The sequence below is a fragment of the Aedes albopictus genome, chromosome 3 (genome assembly GCF_035046485.1).
Source record: "Aedes albopictus strain Foshan chromosome 3, AalbF5, whole genome shotgun sequence".
Lineage (NCBI taxonomy): Eukaryota > Metazoa > Arthropoda > Insecta > Diptera > Culicidae > Aedes > Aedes albopictus.
In genome coordinates this window covers 30,957,148-30,982,177 of record NC_085138.1, presented here as the reverse complement: position 1 = coordinate 30,982,177, position 25,030 = coordinate 30,957,148, and the positions used below count along the sequence as shown (strand labels likewise).

The window sequence follows — 25,030 nt, the reverse complement described above, 5'->3', positions numbered from 1 at the left end:
AACACCAACGCTACACTTTTGCACAAAATCACCATCCGGAAGCACCGTTCGCGGGATAGTTCATCTCGATTCCACCCACACCTGCAATCCAATCAGCTGTAATTTCCACGCTAATACCTTTCCCAGCTCCCGAACAACCATTAACCAGTACACCACTATCCTACTTACAGTTCACAAAGTGATTAGCTGACGTCATGTTCACGTCGACGGGCATCAGATTGCTCATATCGGTGACAGTGGCCGCAGCTGCAACGGCTGCATCCGCCGCCGCCGCCGCTGCCGCAACCGAAGCGCTACTCGACAGGAACTGCTGCTGCTGCTGATGGTGGTGGTGGTGCTGTTGGTGATGCGGGTGGTGATGGTGGCTGGTGGAATGCTGGTGCTGCTGCTGCTGGGACGACGGGTGATTACTATTGCCATCCGATCCGGACAGGACGCCCCCGCAGCCATTGTTGCCGGAGTTACCGTTGCTGCTGCTGCCGCCGCTGCTGGTGCCATTGGATCCGATCGAATCAACTCCGCAGCTCTGATGGTGCATCATCTCCGGATTACCACCGTTGAGACCATTTCCGTTCAGTGTCACGTTGCCGTGGGTTGTGCCGTTGCCAAGGTTGGTGCCGTGACCGTTCAGCGTGGTGGTGGTGCCATTGCAGTTGCCATTAGTGCCGCTGGATGCTGGATGGTACGAACGATAGAGAATCACAAATGCTTTTATAGATAAGGTGGATTTATTAGAAAACGATGCGAATATACGCGGGGACAGGATTTTGCGGCCCAGAAATCAAACTGAGATCTGGCTTTGTTGCGGGGATTGCTAATAATTCCGAATCGTGTATCGATTAAGCAAGCAACACTCACCGTTCTGAGCCGAGTTAAGAGCTTGCATTTCCCACATCTGCTCCTGCCGGATGTCGTCATGGTAGTCCTGCGGGGGATGAAAGCCAAAACCATGGAAAAGTGAATTAGTAAAATGAGTCTAATGGAGTGATGATGGTGGTGCTGCTCGCCCAGCCAAAAATAGAATTACAATTTTGCAATTTTGATCAAAAGATATTCACAGCCGACAGTAACGGGGGAGTATATGTCGCCAGTGAGTTATGGAAGTTGGATTGAAATTCAATTTTTCGATTTGCAATTCAAACAGCGCGTTATGAACGATGACGGTTCCAGGACCTAGTAGGGAGCAGTAGATTTGAAATGCATAGTGGGAGATGAGGGAGGTCTGTGTTTTGCACGTTGAACATGCACGTCCTGAATCGGAGTGCAAATTGTAAAACCACTAACGACCATGTCGAGGCAGGGTGAGCGTCGTGTCGTTTCTTCCCGGATAGACGCAAGTAACATTAAAATTAGGCAAAGTCTATGGTTGTAGTTGCGAATCGGTTATATACAAATTTTGCGAAAACCTTGTGATACTGCTATAGTACACAAAGGTCGTCTTTGAAAATTTTCTAAAAAATAAGATGAAAGTAGGAAGTGGAACCATCTCGGCAGGGGTCCTATTTTGGGCACTTTTCTGCTATAACTCAGCCAATTCTAAACCAATTGACACAATTTTTGGAACGCGATGAGATACGTATAGTATCTAGCCGTGTACAAAATGTCAAGTCAATTGGTTTGGAATTGACTGAGTTATGGCGAAGAGTGCCCAAAATACCGGCCGCTGCCCAAGTGGTTCGCTACCCTAGGTATTTTTAGTAAAATCTCAAAGATAATGATTTCCGGGCCCATGTTTTTATACAAAACAATGCTCGGGATTTTCGGTAGGTTATTAGCAATATCGGTATCAATCATCCTAAAAATGCTTCAGCATATAGTATCTGACCAACACGTGTTGACTTTGAAGCTGCGATTTCGGATCAGGATTCCCGTGGGGCCATGGCCACTTTACGGTATCCAAGGCTGAACAATATGGTATATGGTATATACACTCCCGTTCAAAAGTTTGGGGTCACCCCCTCAAAAACATGTCATTTTTTTAGGCCCATATCTCCGCCAATTTGCGTCCGATTTCAAAACCCTAGGTTTCATTCAAAAGATAATAAGTCAAAGAAACTTTGAACATGATTTAAAAGAAACTTTTTCAAAAAATTTTGTATGTAAACTTAACCCAAAGTTGCCAAATTTTCTAAAAAATGAATATAAACTTACGGCAGTGTCGCTGGAAGTTGGGTCGACCAAATTTTAAGATGAGAGCGGTAATATGACCCATTTTCTATTAGCTTTCAACTGCTTTTTACAGAACTTAGCTAAAAAATCTAGAAAAAAAGTTATTAAGTAAATTAATCCTTGATGTCATCGACCAAAAGTTTGGGGTCACCCCTCAATATGATGTATCGGCCAAAAGTTTGGGGTCACTTTCGTAAAACATGGAAAAGTGATTTGGTGATATCTTCGTCATCTATAATTCAATTTTAATTATTTTCGGCTCATTTCAAAGATAATTAACTAAATTTACGTTTGATGTCTTCAACTTAACGTATTTAACGGTTTTTGTATATAAAAATGTTATGTAAAGTTAGCACATTTTACCACGCTTCAAAAAATGAGGCAACTTTACGTTAAGTTTTAGTATGTAAATTTCAACAAATATGTGTGGTTCAATGTCTATGCAGTAAGTATCATTCATTTTGTTTCAAATAAGCCAAGAAGAATTAAAATTGAATGAAAGATGACAAAGATATCAACAAATCACTTTTCCATGTTTTACGATAGTGACCCCAAACTTTTGGCCGATACAGCATTCTGAGGGGTGACCCCAAACTTTTGGTCGATGACATCAAGGATTAATTTATCTAATAACTTTTTTTCTAGATTTTTTAGCTAAGTTCTGTAAAAAGCAGTTGAAAGCCAATAGAAAATGGGTCATATTACCGCTCTCATCTTAAAATTTGGTCGACCCAACTTCCAGCGACACTGCCGTAAGTTTATATTAATTTTTTAGAAAATTTGGCAACTTTGAGTTAAGTTTACAAACAAAATTTTTTGAAAAAGTTTCTTTTAAATCATGTTCAAAGTTTCTTTGACTTATTATCTTTTGAATGAAACCTAGGGTTTTGAAATCGGACGCAAATTGGCGGAGATATGGGCCTAAAAAAATGACATGTTTTTGAGGGGGTGACCCCAAACTTTTGAACGGGAGTGTATGTTATAAGAACATGCTCCCGAAAACCACGGTGATCAGATCGGTTCAACCAAATATTTTTTCGATAGATATACAGGTACTCTTCGATATAACGTATGTACAATAAAAATTTCACTTTGTACGTTATATCGAAGTGTACAATATATCGAAGCAGAGTATTTTTTTTTATGGAAGTGTTGATAGATTCGAAGTGAAATTAATCCCAAATGATGATTTCGGCGAAATTCACAAAACTTATAATGAAAACCTTCAGTTTTCACGAAAAACTCTATTCGTTTTTTATGCTTTGATATAACGTACACTATTTTTTTGCGATAATTCTGAGTAAAACGACTAATGCTGCAACAAAACATTGATTTAAGAAATTTCGTAGTATGTATATCTGGGAGTTATTACTGAAAAAAATATTTTTTTTTAATGTTGTACGTTATATCGAATTCGTTATATCGAGGGTACGTTGTATCGAAGATTACCTGTAGTGAGTTTCTGAAATAAATGAGCGAAATATGTCTAAAATCACTGAAAAATTGACGGAGATATGATCATATCAGTTTCGTGGGTACCCGGGTACCCTGCCGGCATTCCACGTAATAAAAAAAATCAGAAGCCCCTCCACCCTGCCCCTCTCACTGCCCCTCCTCACTGTTTTGAAATCGAAACAGGTACCTGGGTACTAGCCTGGTACAGGGATTCTATAACATTCGCCCGAAAACCATTCGCCCGAATGACAAACGACCGAATAACAAACGCCCGAATTCCAATCGCCCGAATAGACCAATCGCCCGAATAGACCATTCGCCCGAAAAGACCACTCGCCCGAAAGACCATTTACCCGAAAGTCATGTGCCAATTCCATGCAATTTCTTAGGACAAGTTTTTTTTGCCTTTCTCGTACACCTAGTGTACTGGAAAGGCTATATGTTCACTCCAAAAATGACTTTTTGATAGAAGGCCCGGAGGGTCAAGTCACATATACCAATCAACTCAGCTCGACGAATTGAGGTGATGTCTGTGTGTGTGTGTGTGTGTATGTGTGTGTGTATGTGTGTGTACAAAAATAAACTCACGTCACTTTTTGGCAGTAAACCTCAACCGATTTTAATGACCGATGATTCATTCGACGCGGAGTCTGGTCCCATTGTTTCCTATTGAAAATGGTTGAGATCGGTCCAGCCGTTCCGGAGTTATGGTCATTTAGGTGTTCCGGGCCGGTACCCCAGGAAGGGGCCAGATATGAAAATGAAACAAACCAATGCATGCGACCCATCAAACCGCGGCATTTTCGATAACCTGATGAACGGTAAGCAGTAAAGTAGCTTCAGACCATATCTGAACCGGTAATGTTCCGGAATCGGTTCCTGGTCTCCCCCGGAAGTGGTCAAATATAAAAGTGAACTAAGCTCATACATGCGACACATCAAATAGCGGCTTTTTCGATAACCGGTTGAATGGTAAGCAGGAAAATGGTTTCAGACCATATTTGAACCGGTAACGTTCCGGAACCGGTTCCTGGTGTCTTACCGGAAGTGGCCAATTAAAAAAGTGAAACAAATCCATGCATGCGACACATCTAAGAGCAGCTTTTTCGATAAACAATGAACGATAAGCAGCAAAATAGTTTCAGACCATGTCTGATCCGGTAATGTTTCGGAACCGGTTCCTGGTGTCCCGCCGGAAGTGGCCAAATATAAAAGTGAGCTAATCTCATACATGCGACACATCAAATAACGGCTTTTTCGATATCCAGTTGAATGGTAAGCAGGAAAATAGTTTCAGACCATATTTGAACCGATAGTGTTCCGGAGCCGGTTCCTAATGTCCTGCCGGAAGCGGCCAATTAAAAAGTGAAACAAACCCATGCATGCGACACATATAAGAGCAGCTTTTTTTCGATAAATAGGTGAACGGTAAGCAGAAAAATAGTTTCAGTCCATACCTGAAGTGTTCCGGAGCCGGTTCCGCATGTTCCGCTGGAAGTGGCCAATTAAAAAAGTGAACCAAATCCAGGCATACGACACACCAAAGCTGCTTTTTCGATAACTAGATGAACGGTACGCAGGAAAACAGTTTCATATCATATATGAACCGGTATTGTTCCTGAACCGGTTCCTGGTGTACCGCCGGGAGTTGCCAATTAAAAAAGTGAATCAAGCCACTGCTTGCGAAACAACAAATCATGAACAATTTTCGATAACCAGATAAACGGTTAGCAAGAAACTAGTCTCTGACCAGATTACCGGCAGCGTTACAGAATCATGATTGGATGCTTCGCTGAAACTGCGAAGGTGAACAGAATCGATGCAAGCAATTTATATGCGTGAAAGAACAAAATCTTGATAAAACTGTAGGGATCTCGTCAAATCACACCATTTTAGATTCCTGAGGATGGGTCAACGTTGTATGGAAAAATTTAAATTTGATCGCATCAATCCCCTTTTGCATCTAAAATACGCACAATTTTGATGCAACTGGTTGAGCCCTCGCGCTCTGTAACATGGTTGAAATTTGAATGGGTTTTATTATGGAAAGTTTCAGTTGCTTCCATTTCTTTGTCAAATTTTACATGAATTTATACGCAATGTTTAAAAAAATATAGTGAAGTGCGCAGAAAAAAAATTGTCTTATTGTCTTGTTAATGTTCGGCATCTAGTGCCAGTGAAGGTGGTCAAGCAGTCAACTGAGAATTTCGATATTTTCTAGCGCTGCCTATATGAACGTTCCTAAATAAACCGGCCCTGGGCTGTAAATCTCGTTAATAAAGATAATAAAATAATATGTGTACGTTTAACATGACGTCGGTATTAGGGAGGCCCACACTTATATGGAAAACAAAAGTTTCAAAAAATGTCAAGTCTTACCTCCTGAATTGGTAGTTTTGGACATCCAGAAGCTACGCTCAAAATTTGAGCACAATTGATTAAGCCTAAGGCGGCGCTCAACAAGCATGAAGTTTGTATGGGAAAACGTAAGTAGCCAAATGTATGAAGAAATTTTCAGTTTTCGATTTATGTCGCTAGGTGGCGCTGTGAGCGATAAATAATTAAGGACAAACGTATTGAAGTCCCGCTTCAACAGTGCATCTGAACTTCAGACGCACAAATCTCAAGAAGCAAGCTTCAAATAACAGTGAATTTTATTATTCTGTTCTTGCTCATTTGTAATAAGCTTCAAATAAGAAAAACAGGTGTGCTGGTTTTGTTTACGAAGAGATTTGTGTGCTCGAAATCGTGAGTAGGTGCCAAAGTCGGTCATTGTGGCGGCCCTTTTGGGATTCTAACAAGTCTGTCTTTAAACCCTTTGGTATTTTTGTAGGTGACTATATGCCAAAAAACCTTGTCGAAGACCTTGATCCGACGTCTGTGAACAAAGTTATACCCTAGGCAAAGTGAGGCGGAGAGTAGAGATTTCATTATTGATGTTATTCCTTTACGTGTACTGGAAATACGGTCATAATATTTCGCCTCACTTCACCTAGGATATAACTTCTTTTTCAGACGTCAGAACGCTTCACGGTCTTGAACAAAGTTGTTTGGTATAAAATCACCTACAATCATATCAAGGGATTTAATTATTATTCGCTTACAGCGCTACCTAGCGGCAAAAATCGAAAACTTAAGATTTCTACATACATTTGGCCACGATTTCGCATACAAACTTTAAGTTTTTTGAGCGCCCCCTTAGGCTTGATCGATTGTGCTCAAACTTTGAACGTAGCTTCTGGGAGTCCAAAACTACCAATTCAGAAGGTAACACTTGACATTTTTTGGATTTTTTTGTTTTTCATATAATTGTGGGTATATAAACCAAAGTTTCCAAATTCGATTATGGCTTTGATAAAATTCTTGCTTTTCTGAATAAGGCTGACACAAATTTCGATTTTCTCTTATGTCAACCCCTCTCTTCCCCTAGGAAAATTTTGGTCGGAATTCAACATTTTAAGGAAGAGCACAAATAAACCAAGAAATTTATGGTGAAATAAGAGACCACCAGAAAATTTCTTAAAAAATCTAATGAGTTAAGCGATTCATCGTTTGGGTATTTTTTCATCAATGACATTTATTATTTATCACCTCCCAATTGACGAGTCTACGAGCACTGTGACAAAAGAAGAAAATGAAATTTTTTTATCTGTATTACATAACGAGATTTTTAGCCCTAGGCTAGTTTATCTCGGGACCCACGCTTTTCTTCCCTTCGGAAGGAAGAACTCACATTTTTGTGAGTTTGTCGGGAGTGGGATTCGATCCTAGGTCCTCGGCGTGATGGACTAGTGTTCTAACCATCACACCAGGTCCGCTCCACAAAATGAAATTTGTTCTGTTCTAGAGTATTCTCAGGATTCAGGAACACTTCGGCTGACTTCGACGGAAAAATCTTAAGTATATAACCGACGAGAAAGGCAGTATCACCACTAGGTGGATCAATCCGGGTTTTTTAGTTTGCCATGATGAAAGTTTAAGGACAGGCCCATGGTGTACTTAGTATCCGACAAATCACAAGAACAGCTGGACTAGCGCCAATAATAATCATATCAGCTTATTTTGAAAAAAAGGCCTATGTTTTGAAGAAGGCCTAATTGCTTGTGAAAATATTACATAATAAAATATTACATAATTACATAACAGAGGGCCCATATAGCCGAGGCGGTAAACGCACGGGTATTCAGCATGACCATGCTGAGGATGACGGGTTCGATTCCCAGTCGGTCCAGGATCTTTTCGTAAAGGAAATTTCCTTGACTTCCTTGGGCATAGAGTATCTTCGTGCCTGCCACACGATATACGCATGCAAAATGGTCATTGGCAGAGAAAACTCTCAGTTAATAACTGTGGAAGTGCTCATAGAACACTAAGCTGAGAAGCAGGCTTTGTCCCAACGAGGACGTTACGCCAAGAAGAGAGAGAGAGAGAGAGGTCATTAATTGTGACAGCATTGCTGATCGGAAGGATAAAGACAATACTTCAGCACAGAGTAGTCAACACTTTTAAGTTAATAGTGTTCACGACTGATCTACTCGGAATAACTACGTTTCGTTAAAATGAACAATATTTGAGAAAAAATAGAACGTGTGAGCTAATTCAGCATTCTTATTTGAGCAAGCTGTTCTTTTGAAATCATGTTTGGAATCCAGAAGTTATAAAAACGTAAAATGTCAAGGTTCCCCATAACAGAATAACTTAAAAGAACAGCCCATGATTGAAAGAAGAACAAATTTGTAGTAATTAATGACATAAAATTGAATTTAATTTCCTCGAAGGTGAAACTAGAAAGAAAAACCTATTAACAAAATAAGGGACAATTCCAATCAATGCTTCCACAGCTATATTGCCGAAAATGTTTGTAACAGTATAAGTCTTAAATCAGACTGTGTTCAAGGAAAGCAAAAACCTCTGATGAAAATGGTTGCAGTAACTTTTAGTTGATAATGGCGTTCAGCCATACGCGTGGACGACGCCTAAACTGATTTCAGAAAAGTGTTCTAGATTATTATGGTTTTTGGGCGAATGGTCTTTTCGGGCGAATGGTCTTTTCGGGCGAATGACTTTCGGGCGTTTGTTACATTCGGGTGTTTGCCATTCGGGCATTTGGAATTCGGGCGAATGGTTTTCGGGCCAATGTGACAGAACCGGTACACGGTTTATATGGGAAAATATAAAAAATGAAAAAACTCCAACTCCCGTATACTTTTTGAGTTCCATTTTGGTCCCATATGAACTGGGCAAAATTTCAGATCGATCGAAGAAACAATATTATACAGTACTTTTTCGATTACATCACGATTGAAAAAAAAATTTCACGTGATATATTGGAGCGCGGTATAATTGAAACATCTTTTTTCCGAAGGCGTTTATTAATCAAAATACACTTGCACACAAAAAAATCAAACAAAAACGCACAAAATCTCAAACCCGGTAATGGAAGTCTAATATTCTTGTATGTAATTATGTGTTTATTTTTTAATGTCTCTGTAAATAAGATCAAATAATAGAGGTATTATTTGCACTTCTAAACCATTGTTTTTGAACTTCATGGAACGATGTTTCCATATGTTTCCAATCTTTACACAGCAAAATAAAGATAATTGCTTAAATTTATCGTCGAATACTTAATTCAAAAGTGTTTTCAGAAGGTTAGGAATTTCTGGTTGAAAAATCAAAATTTGATATTTTTGTGATATTGTCGCGTAGCGCTTTGCTGTACAATTGTCACGAAGTTTGAATGTTCTGTCTTTAATTTCTGATCGTTCAATATGCTGGTTGGCATTAATTGAACAACATATCAACTTTTAAAAGCTGATAAATTAACAAAATGTTACTTATCCCTTCGGAAGTGAAGTGAAACCGTGGGTCCCGACATCAACGAGCCCCGGGTTAAAAAGCTCGTTAATAAGAATTAAAATACAAAAAAAAATTAACCAAAGTAAGATTCTGACGGAAAACGCATTTTCTTCTTCTACTTCTTCCTTGTGACTCTACGTTCCAAATGGAACTTGGGCTGCCTCTCTTCAACTTGGTTTTCTTTGAGTACAGTACTACCAAGTTAGTTATTGAAGGGCTTCCCGGGAAGACGTGAATATCATAATCATATCTTAAAACGATCAAATTTTGATGTCATATCTTAATATGATATTGATGAGATATTCAAAAAGTTGCCAAATATCTGCTCAATATCTCATCGTGATATGATATCAAAATTAGTACTTAATTTGATCTTTGGAAAGCCTAGTGCAACCCGCTGTATAAATGTCGAAATTTCTCAACATTGCGCATAAAAACTATTTTAAGTTTTCAACTTTCATTATTCACCGTCCCCAAATAACGTAACGCTCCCGGGGGATAGGGAATACAGCCTAGCGTTACGACCCATACAAAAAGTTGGAGTTATCATACAAAAACACATTATGGAGGCCGCCAGATCCTAATGAATCAACCACCGAGTTCAAAAATATCGAATTTAGCGTCACGTAATAAATAGATGTTCCCTTATGTCCACCACAAGTTTCACAAACGAGCACTGGGACAAAAAGGAAGTAGAAGTGGCCTTCATTTTCAATAAGCGGGTTTATGGATGCGGAAATTGAACAAAAAAAAAAACAGAGTAATCGGCACAAAAAATGCATATAATCGATATTTACTTTTCTTGAAAAAAGGCACAAAAGTATATGCTGAATCATCTGATGGATTTCTTAATCCCACGAGTCCAATTAATATAAATGTTTTGTTCGCCATTAAATTAGGCAAGGAATCATCATAGCCAAGCTTTTTTCGTCATTTCATTGCTGAAATTGAGAATTTACTTTCTCACCATACAAAAATTCAACTCATTACTACATTCTAGTACTTCACTGATTGCGTCCTATTGGTGGAAATTCGTCCTGTTTTAGGCGCAAAATAAACCAAACATGTTTCTACACATGCCATTTTTAAAGTTTGGATCACTGGCTTTGTTAACAATTCAGAGAATAAGCATAAAATGTGAAATCATCTAGAGAAAAGTGCTCTCTTAGTTCAGCAAAATATGCAATTCCTAATTGAGCCTTAATTCAAATTTTGTGTGGAAACTGTATTAATATTCTGCAATAGAACATTTATCATTGGGAAATCTGAAAAATATTGCTTAAGATCAAAATTAGCTCTTCACACTTCCATCTGCAACATCCAGAAATCGAAAGATCTAAAAATTACTGCTCAAGATCAAAATCAGTTCTTTCACACATTCATCTATAATTTCCGAAAATTGTAAGATCTGAAAACTACTATTCAAGATCATAATTAGTTCTTTCACACACTCATCTACAACATGGCGGGACCAAACCAACACAACTACCATGACTCGCAAACACCTTGGAAAACGTAGAAGTTGATGCTCTTGTTATCTCCTATTTTCTGATATGAGTCGTAGTGCAGTGGTAATGTCACTGCTCATAAATCACAAGGTCATAAGTTCGATTCTGGTCGAGGCCATTTTTCTTTTTTTTACTCTAATCCATCTGTCAGATCATTTTATGATATTGGTTTGATGTGCTACAGCCCAGATCTCCCCAGATATTAGTCTGATCTTATAATATCCAAATGAAATATTATTATGTTTTTCCCCATACTAATTTTTGATCTTATTTTTGATCTTTTATCTCTTATGTCAAACATCCCAATAGCTAATTATGATCTATATTGTATTGATTTTTACTTCTACTCGGGTTTCTTTTCTTGCCATTGTATGAATTTGTATATTGTGGGGCAAGTACAATTAAACACTATGCATAGGAAAGTCTCGAAAATTTCCCGACCGGAATGGGAATCGAACTCGCCGTCTCTGAATTGGCGATCCAAAACCTTATTCACAAAGGCTTACTGGAGACCCCTGGAAAACGTAATGCGTGGAATTGAGCGTGATTAATTAGAACCGTGACAAAATCGAAAAACCACTGAAGCGCCCGCCATTCTTAGTTTTTCATACGATTTACTATGGGGAAAAATCGCTTGAGGTCACCCATTGATCCCTAAAAATAAATCGTTGAATAATTTCTGTAGATAACTTCACGAGGAATCAGACCTCCGAAGACCGCAAAGCGATGCGACATTCGTGGAAAATGTTATTAAGCCTTACCCGATCGATAAAATAGCGAGATTTTATTATTTATTGTTATTCCTTACATGTTAAACAACGTTTGCATGCCATTCGGTTTTCAGTCAATAACTTTTTCCACATGCCTCAGATCACTTTGCGGTCTTCGGAGGGTTGGTTCCTCGTAAAATTTCCAACAGAAATCATTCATCGATTTATTTTTAGGGGTTAAGGGACAACCTGTGGCGATTTTTTTTTTGAAAAAGTGATTTTCCCCATGCTAAATCGTATGAAAACTTAAAATGGCTGGCGCTAAAATATAGTTTCTCCGATCGATCTGAAATTTTGCACAGTTGATATGGAACCAAAACGGAACTCAAAAAGTGTACAGGAGTAAAATGTCTTTTTATGTCCCACGCTACTGGGTAACCAACCACAGCGGCTAATAGCTTCAGAACCTACTTCCTCTCCTGTCTCCTGTACTAATGAGCCATCGGTGAAATAGTGTGGCCCATCCGTATATGAAGCTCAAACCCTCTGAAGATAGCCGGAGCCACTTCAGGATTGGCACCAGCCCCGCATGCGCTAGTCGATCTTAGGCACGTCCGCATAGACGATGCCACAGACGAGACCTAGTGGCTAACTAAGGGAAGTTCGTCGGCGTAAGATCACGCTTCTACTGACTCGAATCACGCTACCTAGACTACCGGCATGCCACTCGAGAGATAGTCCCTTATCCTTTCCAGGGTCGGCTCAGCCTAAGCTCGCTACCATATGTACCAGTGGTAGCCTTTCACACTCCTTTAGTAGAGGAGCTACCGGTGAAGTACTGAAAGCGCCTGAGAAGATTCTTAAATTTTCATTGCATTGAGGTACTAGAGTGTTAAGCACCGCGGTGCTACCTCTGCTCCACAGTTTGGATCCCTAAAGTTGAAGCTACTTTCTGTGGTAAAAGCTTGGGTGAAAGAATTACTCATATCAAACAAGGCGTAATGGAAAAGATGATTTTACATTTCTGTTTCTGTACCTATTCCCATCTTTTTCGCTCAACTTCGAACAAATAACTCCTAGTGAAATTATGCCATCTGAGCAGGAATGAAACCCAATCACTACAAAGTGAAAATAAAACAAAAAGTCACCGCACTTCACAGCTCCATTTTTAGCCTATCCTGTAGCGCGCAGCAGCTCCTTCCAATACGTTCTATCACAGGGTCTTGAGATCAAGCCGCAGTCAGAGAAGTAATCTGCAAAACAAAACACCTACCGGAAAATATGCCATACTGAATGAGAGTGTAAAATGACAGAGCAAGTGGTGGAGCGGAGTGAGAGGGGCAATTTGTTCTATTTTGGATTGTCTCATATTAGGCGTTACAGTCAAGGTGTTACTATTTTGACAGTTGTTTAAGAAGTTCCTGAAGGTACAGAATTTAGGCAGCCGTAGTATATTGGGCTTAAACCTATAAGCGAAAATTTATGCAATCTTTATGTAATTTAACATGATATCCAATGTAAATTTGCACTAAATCTAGCATTCTGCTTATGTGCACCATTTTTCGTTGAATTTCACACGGATATTTTGTTCTGTGTTGACGCCAGCAATGCTTACACAGTTCAAAATTGTTACATCGAGTTCGCTGTAACAAAATGACCGCCATCGCTTTCAACACAATTCTCCATCAGATTCTAAAATTACAGGTTGTCTGCAGTACGGAGCTTGCTTAAAATTTTGCGTGCAACAAATTCTTCTATATAAAATCGAATGAAATGGAAATTTATACGTTCTAATATTTACGTCAACTGTTGTTATCAGATTTTTTTCTGTGTAGAATTAATTCAGACCTTTCTTCACAGATTCTTGCAAACTTGTTCCGGTGATACTTGTAACGTTAAATTTTATATGCTGTAGATGGATTATTCTAATATATCTAATCTAATCTCACACTAACGCAGCCATTACTTGAATGCATCCTGGAAAATGAAGAACTTTCAAGTCTGTCATTTTTCTTGTCTAACGGCCAGGCCAACTGCGCAGCATGTACTGCAGAGAAGATTTCAAAGGATAAAACGATTTCAACATAATCAATATTTGATAACATTTTACACCTTGAAATCGAGGGGAAAGATGGAAGCGTGGACCTCCCGTACCAAACGCTTCCAGATAACGAAATAATTGGATTCTTTAGGGGTATCCGGATTATTTCATAATCGAATTCTCCACCCAAAAATTAGTCGAAATCCAAAATTTCATAATTTTTGGAGTCCGGGAACTATTTTTAAAATGCATTTAAAGTTTGTATGGAGAAACTTTTTTTTGTTCGAGTCGAACTTTCACTTTATCGATTGAACTGTCATTCTATCCACGAAAATTAAAACTGTTTTGTTAATTAAACCATCAAAACAAAGGTATTGGAATTTAATAAAAACACGTTATACTTAGAAAAATGAGCTCTTTTGATTAAGCTATAGAAAATGGCAATATTTTGTTCACTAAACAACCCAATTATTTGAACATGTACGCATATACATATCAATATGATGATGAATACGGTGATTTGCTAAAAAAAATGATTATTGCGCCATCTATAATGATAAGATTCGTTGAAAAGAGAATAAAGGATTAATAAATAAATACTGGATAAGGTATAAGTGATACGCTCGTTACAGTTACTATTTCTCAAAAATGGTATTATTATACAGTAAAATTACCTGAATCTCCCTGAAACAAAAGGTTTATTAGCAGTTAAAAACAACACATAAAACAAAACAAGAACATAACAAAAAATACATCAAATTTAAATCTGCAATGATACCACTTTAGGCAGGAAAATAGCAAGATTAAAATTTGATGCAGTGTAGTAGATCTTACACCGTAACGCACCGTTCTAAGGTGATCTACCCACGTTAATATCCGACATATCGTTTTGTAGATAGATTATTGTATAAGAAGACCCTATTTAACGGATCTATGCACATGAGTTTGAAAACCCCTGCCTCATAAAATCGTTGCCTTGCAATTGAGCTATTCGCGTGCACGAAGGTGATCATCGATCGTTCCCTCTTCAGATTATTTGCCACACGATCACTTTTATGAGAGAATTCGGCGACTGTAAACTCTTTCGTGAGCTTTTCGAGAATTCGTCGGTGGTACAAATGGGGATTTTTTTTTATTACCGAACAGGTTTGGACCGAAGGGTCTCCGATTTCAATGAAAATTTCACCAGAGCTAGAGGTCGTGGATATATGATCAAATTTGGAATTCAAAAAAATCATAGTGGACTATTTTCCCGAAAAACGCTAGATGAAATTTCACAATTTTCCCAAATTTTTCAAAATACCCCAAACTTCAAAAAATCATATCTCAAAAACTATGCATCGTAGAACAAACTTTTTTTAGTGAAATCGACGTCAAATTACCTCAGCAATCCGATAAAAATACATTAAGAAAAAAGTTTCTCAGACAATTTTTCACCATGGAGAAAAAACCTCTAAAAATGCTGATAAAAGTACCGTCTGTATCATAGATTATTTTGAACAAAATTTTTCCTAGCGCAAAAATTAATGTTCTTCATTTCGTTCTTTGACGCCAAAATGGAATCTCTTACCGTTTTAGAGATATAGCCAAAACACCAACGGCCAGTCGCAATATTTTCATAGGAAGCCATCGACAAAAGCGGCCGTTCACTTGTTGCAACATATTTGCTTTGCGGCGAGCAAATGACATACGAGCAGGGTATGAAAAACGGATCACGCCGAAAAACAAACGCTTTGTCCTAAGCGGTGCATGTTGGTAACAAAGGCGCTCCGCAACAAACGCATGTCAGGCGACGAGAGCAATAAAACAAACATCGCTTGCCGTGCGTGGGCCGATATTTCGCCTTTTCTGCTGAAACTTTCGACACACATCATCGAATTCATAAGCATTTGAACGAATTAAAGCTCTTGCAAACCTCAGAGTCGAGTTTCAGTTGTAAAACAATGCGAAAATCACGATGTGAATAGAAAAAGACAAATATTCCTACCGTTTTTGTTGTGAACAAACTCGGGAGCGATTTTGTCATTATCTGCTAACGAAAAAACAAAGCGTTGTTGCCGTGCCTTCTTTGTTGCCTATTTTTCGCTTGCGGTGGCATATTTTGCGTACACTGCATACGAGGAATTCCACGGAGTCATGTCAGTCGATCCTGAGCGACCATTTCAAAAATATCTGAAACTTTGCACAGTTTTTCAATTTCATCTAAATCGTCATTTTTCGATATCAAACCTTCATATTCACTCACGACTAACTTTTCAGAAGGGTGTATGCTAAAACAGCTCAAAAATATTCTAAAAGCTGTACAGCAAAAACGGATTTTTCGATTGTTATGAATTTTTCAGCAAAGTTAGATAACTAAATGATGATTCCTTAGAAAATATACACTGTAAAAAATTTATTTTTTTACTTAAAAAAAATATGATTTTTGTCACAAAAACTCAAATATCTCAAAACCCTATCTTTTTACCAACGTTAATTTTTTAGGGGAAATGGCCCTTTATATCAGCTATCTACCATAAAATTTTGGTGATGGTAAACTGATAAACAAAAAAGTTATGACATTTCAAACATTTCACAATTTTTACATTTAGTAACAAAAAAAATTTTTTTTCTGTGTAAATTATTTTGAGAATTATTTTTTGATGCTGATTTTATTGTAAAGGCTACCGCCTGAATTAAACAAGTTGTTTTCATGATACTTTTGTTTGATTATTCATAATTTCTATAGTATCTATTTGAAACTTAGACGCGATCCAGTGTTTTGATCAAAAATATTGAGAGTGTCATACTTTTTATTGTACGTGACTGGTGAAAAAATCCCTTGATAGTGTTGAAAAGCTGTTGATTATAAGAAAAATGGAATTAAACTTATTTTTAAGACAAAAGCTGTATAATAAAAGTTTTATATACGCGTATACGTCTAGTTTATCTTCAAAAAATACCTCTTAGAGAACAGACTTTATGATCGGAAGAATGCGAGTAACTTCAACAACAACAAATGCATGAGAGTTACCTACCACGTGAAAATCCATCGCCCAGTTCACACTACCCCCACCTGGTGGAAATGTTTCACGAAATACTGCGATGTGCAATATCGCCATCAGAAGGCGCTAGTGTGAAACGTCAAACGCAAAGAAAAATGATGGGCACTCTTCTGGTTATGAAAGCCACAACCAAGATTCAAAATGATCGTTAAAGGCGTGGTCAATGAAAATTTCGTCAGTGTTATGTTTGTTTGTCTGTATACATACCATGACAATGCTCACGAAAAAGCAAAAAAAAATACTACCGCTATGGATATTAAATAGTAAATTTTTTCTTCAGCCAAGCAAACAACACCAAACTAGTCAGTTAAAACTAATAAGTGATTTTGTTTATTATAATCTAACGAACAACATGAACAGTCGCTTTCTCAAAGGTCTTCAACTCAACTCTCTCTTGTAGACCGTTTGATGAAAAAAAATGATCAAAGGAGTTACGAAATCTCACCGAAAGCACCATAGATAATCTGAAAGAGACTGGTTATGCCCAAATTGAATCCAAATTTACGCATTTGCACGTCCTGCCGTCTAGACTTTGACAAACGAGCCATCTGTATATCATCGGTAAAGCAGGGCGTAGGAAGTTCGAAAACGACAACAACTGAGAAATTGCCAGAAGTGCTAAGTGCAGAGAGTCATGTCACCGTACCATCAGCGACATCAGTTTAAACAATTAATCACGCCCCTTTTCAAAAATGCTTTGATATATACTTCAACATCTATACCCATTTCAATATTTTTAACGTTGCAAAACACGCTTTCAACATTCATTTTGAAGAAGAGGGAAAACACTTGTCCTCAAATGTAACAGCAAATAATGAATAAACGACTAATGCGCGGAGGGCGTGATAAAATCGGAACATTACTGTACATATAATATACATAATACATAATAAAAACAGCTTGTTTTACTCACGCAAGGCCATTAACAATAAAATCAGCATCAAGCTGCGATTTCCGGCCGAAATAAAGGCAGGAACAAATCTCATTTTCTTCTTTTGTCACAGCGCTCGTTGACTCGTTAAGGGGGAGGATGATAAATAATAAATGTATTCGATGGAAAAATATCCAAACAATTAGGCAACATAGATAAACTCATCGGATTTATTAAGAAAGTTTCTGTGGAACTCGAATTACACCTTAAATTTGTTGATTTTCTTGAACATTTTATTTGTGCCCCCCTCAAAATGTTGAATTCCGACCAAAATTTTCCGAGGGGGCGGTGACATAAGAGAAAATCGAAATTTGTATTAGCCTAATTTACACTAAAAAAAATTATTACTAAATGTGAAAATTGTGGAATGTTTGAATTGTCATAACTTTTTTGTTTATTAGTTTATCATCACCAAATTTTTATGGTAGATTGCTAATACAATGGACCGTTTTCCCTAAAAAAATTGCGTTGGTAAAAAGATAGGGTTTTGAAATATTTGAGTTTTTGTGACAAAAATGATATTTTTTAATGTTAAAAAAGATTTTTTTTCACAGTGTATATTTTCTTAGGAATCACCATTTAGTTATCTAACTTTGCTGAACAATAAAATCAGCATCAAACTGCGATTTCTGACCGAAATAATTTACACAGAAAAAAATATTTACCAAATGTGAAAATTGTGAAATGTTTGAAATGTTATAACTTTTTTGTTTATTAGTTTACCATCACCAAATTTTTATGGTAGATTGCTAATACAATGGACCGTCTTCCCTAAAAAAATTGCGTTGGTAAAAAGATAGGGTTTTGAGATATTTGAGTTTTTGTGACAAAAATGATATTTTTAATGTAAAAAAAGATGTTTTTTTCACAGTGTATATTTTCATAGGAATCACCATTTAGTTATCTAACTTTGCTGAAAAATTCATAACAATCGAACGAACCATTTTGGCTGTACAGATTTTTGAATATTATTGAACCATTTTCACATACACCCTTTCGAAAAGTTAGTCGTGATTCAAAATAAAAATTTGATATCGAAAAATGGCGATTTAGATGGAACTGAAAAACTGTGCAAAGTTTCAGTTCAATAGAAAATCATGAATTAAAAAATTTCCTTAATTTTGATGCTGTTGCTTGGAATCGCTCATACGCTAATCGCAACGTAATTTTGACACTAGCGTGAATTGGAGTGCACTGACAGCACATATATGGCACTTGAGTGCCTTTTGAATGCAACAACTTATCAAATTTTGAACTAATGGATTTGTAACTAGAAAGCGTTGCAAATAACAAGTTTACAACGAGCAAACGCATATTTCAACGTATTTTTTTTTTCAATCAAAGCAATCATATGCCGTTAGAGATGAGTGGATATCAGGTAACTATAAGGTCTCTTTACACATGTAAAGCTTTATTTTGTTTTTATAGAGTTTTTGTTGCTTAAATGATCATTGGTATGTGGATTCTTCTATACACCATAAAGAGACATTTTCCACTCAATATTTAATAAATAGCATGGTCTGTGCATAATGTGTTTGTATAATGTGCTTTGGAAAAAACACTAATTTAAAACTTAACGGAACTTTAAAAGATATATACCATGGATGAGAGGAACAAACATGTACTTTCTGGAGCGGATCTGGTGTGATGGTTACAGCTCGTGACTGTCACGCCGAGGACCTGGGATCGAATCCCACTCCCGACATACGAAGGGAAGTAAAGTGTGGGTCCCGAGATGAACTAGCCTATGGCTAAAAATCTCGTTAATACAGATAATAAAATAAACATGTACTAATTAGTACGGGCAGCAAATTAAATTTTACCATGCATACAACTTCTTAACGCGCTAATAAAACATTGTTGCTACAAACCAAGCTTTTCCTGTTCTAAGAAGCGACACAATTCCAACAGTGACGATAATAATATTCAGCAATGGTTGGCAAAGATTAATTCCGAGCTCTGTATAGAGCTACTGAGTTGACAACAGTTGAGACAGCACGATACGCTGGAGGATCGATCATTACCGTTAAAGTAAGTTTTGACATTGATTAATAGAAAAAAACACTGAAATGTGAGATCAATCAATTCGTCACTTCTTTCTAACTAACAATTTGTTGTCAAAAAGACTTAATCAGTTTTGAGAACGAGCATGGCAAACCCATACTACTACCCATAATATATTCGAATCAACCAATAAGTAGGTGCACGGTTCGAATGATTAAAATATTGACTAAAATTGTTTAATGCTCTAAGATGTCAAGTAAATGTTTAATTTCAAGAAATCCTCTAACGTCCTCATTTTCATTCACAGCCTGTGTATTTACGAAGCTTCATGGGTCAATATTGGATCTTTAACTATCTATATCTTTTGAAAATTTCTAGAATGCTTTCGTTATTTCTGAACGAAGCAAAAGAATTATAATCAAAAAATACTACGCAACTATGCATTTTTGTTACTTACACAGTTAAAAATGTTATATCATTTAAGGACAAGGTATTTGGAGTACATAGCTTAAAATTTCTAGAGCACCGTTTTTTTGAACCGTTGAACGGATTTGGATGAAAATGCATCATGCTAATTGTTCAGTGGTTGTCAACAGCGTGATGCATTTTCATCCAAATCCGTTCAACGGTTCTAAAAAACAGTGCTCTAGAAATTTTGAGCAATGTACTCCAAATACCTTGTCCTTAACCTGTAACAAAAGGACCTCGTCGTATCGCACACATTTTTCCATCAGTTTATAAATTTACAGCTTGCTCTCAGTATGAACCTTGCGTTCAACATTCTATACAAGAAATTGTTTGATGTAAAATTAAGTTAAATAAGATAGAAATTCGTATGCAATTTTTTTTTTCGTTAGGTAAAATTTCAAATATTTTGCTGAGTACTAACCATTCTCCGTTAATAGTTTTCTTTGTTTTCATTGTTTTCTTAAATTGAAATGGAAAACATATAGGGCATGAGTGCTATAAGTAATTTTACGCTCACCGGTGGCATTGGCTCGTTGTTAACTTGTTATTTGAAACACATTTTAGTTAGAAACCCGATCATTGCAAAACATGACTATTTAATGCATTCAAAAGGCTATATATGTGCTGTCAGTGCACTCCGATGCACGTTAGTGTCAAAGTTATGTTACAATTAGCGTATGTCATTTGCTCGTTGCAAAGCAAACATGTTGCAACAGGTGAACGGCCGCTGTTGTAGATGGCTTCCTATGAAAATATAGCGACTGACCGTTGGTTTTTTGGCTATATCTCTAAAACGGTTAGAGATTCCATTTTGGCGTCAAAGAACGAAATGAAGAACATTAATTTTTGCGCTAGGAAAAATTTTGTTCAAAATAATCTATGATACAGACGGTACTTTTATTAGCATTTCTAGACGTTTTTTCTCTATGGTGAAAAATTTTCTGAAAAACTTTTTTCTCAATGTATTTTTATCGGATTGCTGAAGTAATTTGGCGTCGATTTCATTAAAAAAAGTTTGTTTTACGATGCATAGTTTTTGAGATACGATTTTTTGAAGTTTGGGATGTTTTACAAAATTTTGAAAAATCGTGAAATTTCATCTAGTGATTCCCGGAAAAATAGTCGACTATGATTTTTTTGAATTCCATATATGGTCATATATCCACGACCTCTAGCTCTGGTGAAATTTTCATTGAAATCGGAGACCCTTCGGCCCAAAGTGTTCGATAATAAAAAAAAATCCCCAAATGGCTTTTTTTATTGCAACATTTGATTTATTCATTGCATTTTTGACTTTTTTAATTGCTCGAAAATCAATTATTTATGGAAACTTTTGATTTATTTATGCATTTTTTTATTTGTTTATGGAACTTTTGTAATTTATTACTGCTTACACCCCTGTTTCTTCACTGGGACTTTTCGAATTATTTATGGGAATTTTTGTATTTATTATGGAACGTTTAATTGTCTGCCGTATTCTAAGACATATGACGACAGAGGGTTCTCCCGTTTTCTAGGTATTCTATGAATGATTTTTTCAATAAATTCATTTTTATAACTTTCTTAAGTAGTTCTTTAAAAAAAAACCGCCAAGAATTCTCCCTTTCAGAAATTGTGTATGAAACTCTTCTTAGTATTACTCGAAACGTTTTCAAGAGTCCTAGCATGGATTCATTCTGAAATTCCTCCAGAAATCCCTCAGAAATGTATTGAGAGATTTCTAAAAGAATTCCACCACTTTTTTGTCTGCTATTTCGGCAGGGATATTCCAAGAGATACCTTCAGATATTCCTCCATGGATTTCTCCAGTGATCCCTTCTGAAATCTCACAATCAAGTTTTTCTAGGAATTGCTTGCAAAGTTTCTCCGTAAATTTCTAGTGATTTGATCACGGAAATAGGGAGGGACCTGAAGTAGTTTCTTCAGTTATTTTCTCAGGCGTTCTTTCAGGATATTTTCTAGAGATTACTTCAAAAATTGCAACAGGAGTTTTCGTCCAGGAATCCCTGTAGCAATTTGCTTTGAAAACATTTTTAGGAGAATTTTTAAAAAGCCCCATGGAAGAGCTTTTGAAGGAAGCATTTCCAGAAATTGCTGAAGAAATCCCTGAAATTCACAAAAAGTTTCTTTAGTTTTTTTGCAGGTATTTCTGGAGAAATTTCAGAATAAATCCGAACAGAATCTCTGATTTTTTTTATGAAATCTTCAGTAGAATGCTTGTTAAAATCTCAGCAAATACTCATGAATGATTTTCTAGAGAAAAATCTGAAGAAATCTTGGGGATTGTTTAAAGAATCTTGGGAGGGATTTTTGAAGAGCTTTCTGGAGATATACCTGGATAAACCCCTAGGAAAACCCTTGATGCAATTTCTGGGAAAGTTAATTGCTGTTTTTGTGAATTCCTGGAAAAATACTTAAGTAATGATCTTGTAAGACTTTCTGAAAGCACGCTAGGAGGAATCTGTAGACATTTTTCTTAAGGAATTTTTAAAGAAATAACTGGTGAATTGTCTATACCAGTTTCGGTAAAAATCCAGAGAAAGAAAACATGTCGAAATTTCCAGAAAATAATTCTGAATTAATACAATAAAGAATCCATGGAGAAGTTCTTGGAGTTTTCATTAAAGGAAATTCCGGAGAAATTTTCTGGTAAAATATATGAAGGAATATTGGGAGGAAATCCAGAAGAAATTTCTGAAACAATTTCTGCCTGAATCACTGAAAATTATAATGCACGAATCTCAGAAGAAATTGCTGCAGGATTTTGTGGACGAATCCGTAAATTCCCAAATACCAGGACATGTTTTTGCGAGAATTTTCAACGGAATCCCTATGATTATGATTTAACGAAAGAACAAATGTGGAAGAATGTGTGAAACTTGAGTGAATTTCCGTAGTAAGTTCTGAAGGGATTTTCTCCAGGAATGGATGGATGGATTTTCTAAACGAATACCCGGTAGAATTTCCATGGTAATCCCTATTGGAGTTTCAGAAGAATTCCATGAAAATTAACCTAAAGAAATTCTTAGGGAAATTTCTGGAGATATCCTTTGGGAATAAATAAAGCCCTGGAAAAAAATCTTAAAGAATCTCTGGATGAAATGGTAAAGAATCCAATGAAACAATTTCTAAAAAAATTAATAAAACAGTTTTGGAAGGAATATCCATGGAAGATTTTTGAATGGAATCCTTGACATTTCCAATGCAATCCATGGAAGTTGTTTGAAAAAACTTTTGAAAGAACTCCGTGGAAGGCTTTTGGAAAGGAGTACATTGAGGAACTTAAAGAAAGTATTATCAATAAGTTCTAAAACAAATTTCTGAGGTGACGTCTAAAAAAATTTCATAGAAAGTTCTTAGAAAAGCTATGGCTTTTCAAAAGGAATCCCTGGAAGATTTCATGAAGAAATTCTCAGAAAAATATCTTGAAAATTCCTTGGAAGGAATCACTGGAGAAATCTCTTCAGGACTTTTGGATGGAATCACTAATAGACATATTCCAAAATAATCTGTTGGGAAAGTTCGTAACATCTAGCAAAGTATCTGAATTAATCCCCAGACAAAATTCCCAAACGAATCTTTGAAAGATTTTTAAAAAGTTTGTGGATGAGTTTTCCAGGTAAATTTATGGGGTAATCGTTGAATAAATTTCTCAGGATATCCCTGGTATTTTTTTTTTATTTGGAGGGAGTTCTGGAGGAATGAGAGCTTGAGCTTGAGCTTGATTGACCGCCCATAGATACTGCTCTTGTATCACCAGACCAGTTACACTCACAATAAACCAATGAGATATCTACCGGGGACTAGCAGGCATATTCACTGTGTAAGTGTTGGTGATCGTCTATTTGGAGGCGACAATGGCGCCTGCCACGTCAGGTTGCAGGCCAACGTCGGGAAGGGAATGGAGGTGATGATTGCAATCGTTTGTATCCACAGTAGACCGAATATTCCTCTGCGTCTGCACAAATTCATGCGCATGTCGGAGTGTTGATGGGAAGAGGTTGGCACAATATGTTGATGCGTGGATGCGAGGCGTAAGATGATAGATTTGCGTGGTTATTACTATGAACCCAGCAAACCAGAGATCACATAAGAATGTTAACTTCGAATTGTTTTTATGTACAGACCAAGTTGAAATTATAAAAGATGCAATAACTAATCAACTGCAATCGTTAACGAAGTCAGCAATTCCATCCGATTATGTTCTACGTCTTGTAAAACTTCAACTTCAAATGAACAATAATGAAATTTCAAATTAGCATTCTTATACAATCTCTTCTGCAGTTGTTGCGATTATAGTGCAATCTATAGAGTTTGATTGTTTATAAGTTCATATTTGTAAATCTGAAATTATAAAGGGGGAATCTGATTGCGATGGCAGTGGAAAGTGAATGTTTTGATGTTTGCAAAAATTTGAACCAGAAAACGAAGAGAACTCAGGTGTTATTCCATTTTCCTACCTGGGTTTCCATTGTACTTCGACGCTGAACCAGGACCGTGCTGGCCGTATCGTGGAATTCCATTAGTGCTGATATTAGGTAAGGTTTTGTTCTCCCGGACGGTCGTACTTTTCCATCACCTCCCGCCGGCACTGCAGTCGACATCGTCCAGTCAACTTCGGTTCGGTCATGTGTTTATGTTTTAAGATCGCCCGCACTAATTGTCTACTGGCCAGTCCATAAAATACTTATATTTGCCAAAATTCTGCACCCTACAACATCAAATGAACGGCTCAGTGGTAGAGTATCTGGATATGAAGCTATTATTCAAAATATCAAGACTCGCATATCGCTTTGCTTCCGTTTTTTTTTTATTTTTTATAAAAAGGAAATCATATTGAT

The 25,030-nt window shown here is 36.9% G+C and overlaps 1 protein-coding gene across 1 annotated transcript in view; it reads right to left on the bottom strand.

Moving 5' to 3' along the window:
• The window catches only part of LOC109419187 (RNA-binding protein asd-2), a 395,970-nt gene that overhangs the window by 89,585 nt on the left and 281,355 nt on the right, over positions 1 to 25,030 (bottom strand). Inside the window, exons 6-7 of the mRNA XM_029867103.2 lie at positions 859 to 925; positions 169 to 675 (exon numbers count right to left, since the gene is read on the bottom strand). Of these exons, the coding sequence (XP_029722963.1) occupies positions 169 to 675; positions 859 to 925 (574 nt within the window). The remainder of the gene's footprint in view (positions 1 to 168; positions 676 to 858; positions 926 to 25,030) is intronic.